This window comes from Rhizophagus irregularis, chromosome 7, assembly GCF_026210795.1.
Source record: "Rhizophagus irregularis chromosome 7, complete sequence".
In the NCBI taxonomy this organism is placed as follows: Eukaryota; Fungi; Glomeromycota; class Glomeromycetes; order Glomerales; family Glomeraceae; genus Rhizophagus; species Rhizophagus irregularis.
In genome coordinates, this window is record NC_089435.1 from 757,922 (window position 1) to 758,623 (window position 702).

Sequence of the window (702 nt, forward strand, 5' to 3'; positions counted from 1 at the left end):
TTATACTACACTCCATTCTGTTAAGAATATTAATATAAAATAATACACCGCAGGCACTTTTGTCTCTCGTTTGTTAAGGCATATTGGTGTTTTACCCGGTTTAGTGTAAGCGTTTGGCCCTAAGGTCTTCTCTTCATACTCTAAGTATTCGTTTACTTTTTTAAAATTTACTATGTCTGCTATGTATTTGTCGTATATCTCTTCAAACTCATCATAAAACTTATTCAAATAAATTTTGGTATTAACTTCTATGGCCTCCTCAAAGACTTCTTTGTTTATTTGTGTCATATTTTAATATTTTTTGTTAGCGTTTGATATACAAAAATATATTTTATTTCTCCTGCAAATTTTGGTATTGAGGATCGGTGGAAGGAGTTCCTTCCCGGTTATATCCGATTTTGAAAGTAGTAAGCTTTATCTTAAATAAAAATTTCATTGGCCAGCGTGATCGTGACTGACAGGTAGCTTATGCACGTGTTGTCGTGTCATATCAACAATTTCATAGATCTGGATTTTACTTATTGTCTCCAAAACCAATCGAGTAAATTATACCTATTGATTACCAATTATGCCACTATGCAAATAAATTCCAATTATGCAAATAAATCTGAATATTAAGATACAAATAAATACTTGAAATTGATTTTTTTTTAAAAAAAAAAAGTATTTAATGAGTAAATACTAAAATTGTTTTTTTGTCTA

General features: G+C 29.3%; 1 protein-coding gene across 1 annotated transcript; it reads right to left on the minus strand.

Annotated features, from left to right (window-relative positions):
* OCT59_026993 (uncharacterized protein) lies at window positions 1-288 on the minus strand (the record flags this gene model as incomplete). Its single annotated transcript, XM_066136639.1, has 1 exon — window positions 1-288. The coding sequence occupies one exon, from the start codon at window positions 286-288 to the stop codon at window positions 1-3; it is 288 nt and encodes a 95-aa protein (XP_065993108.1).
* Between the last annotated feature and the right edge of the window lie 414 nt (window positions 289-702).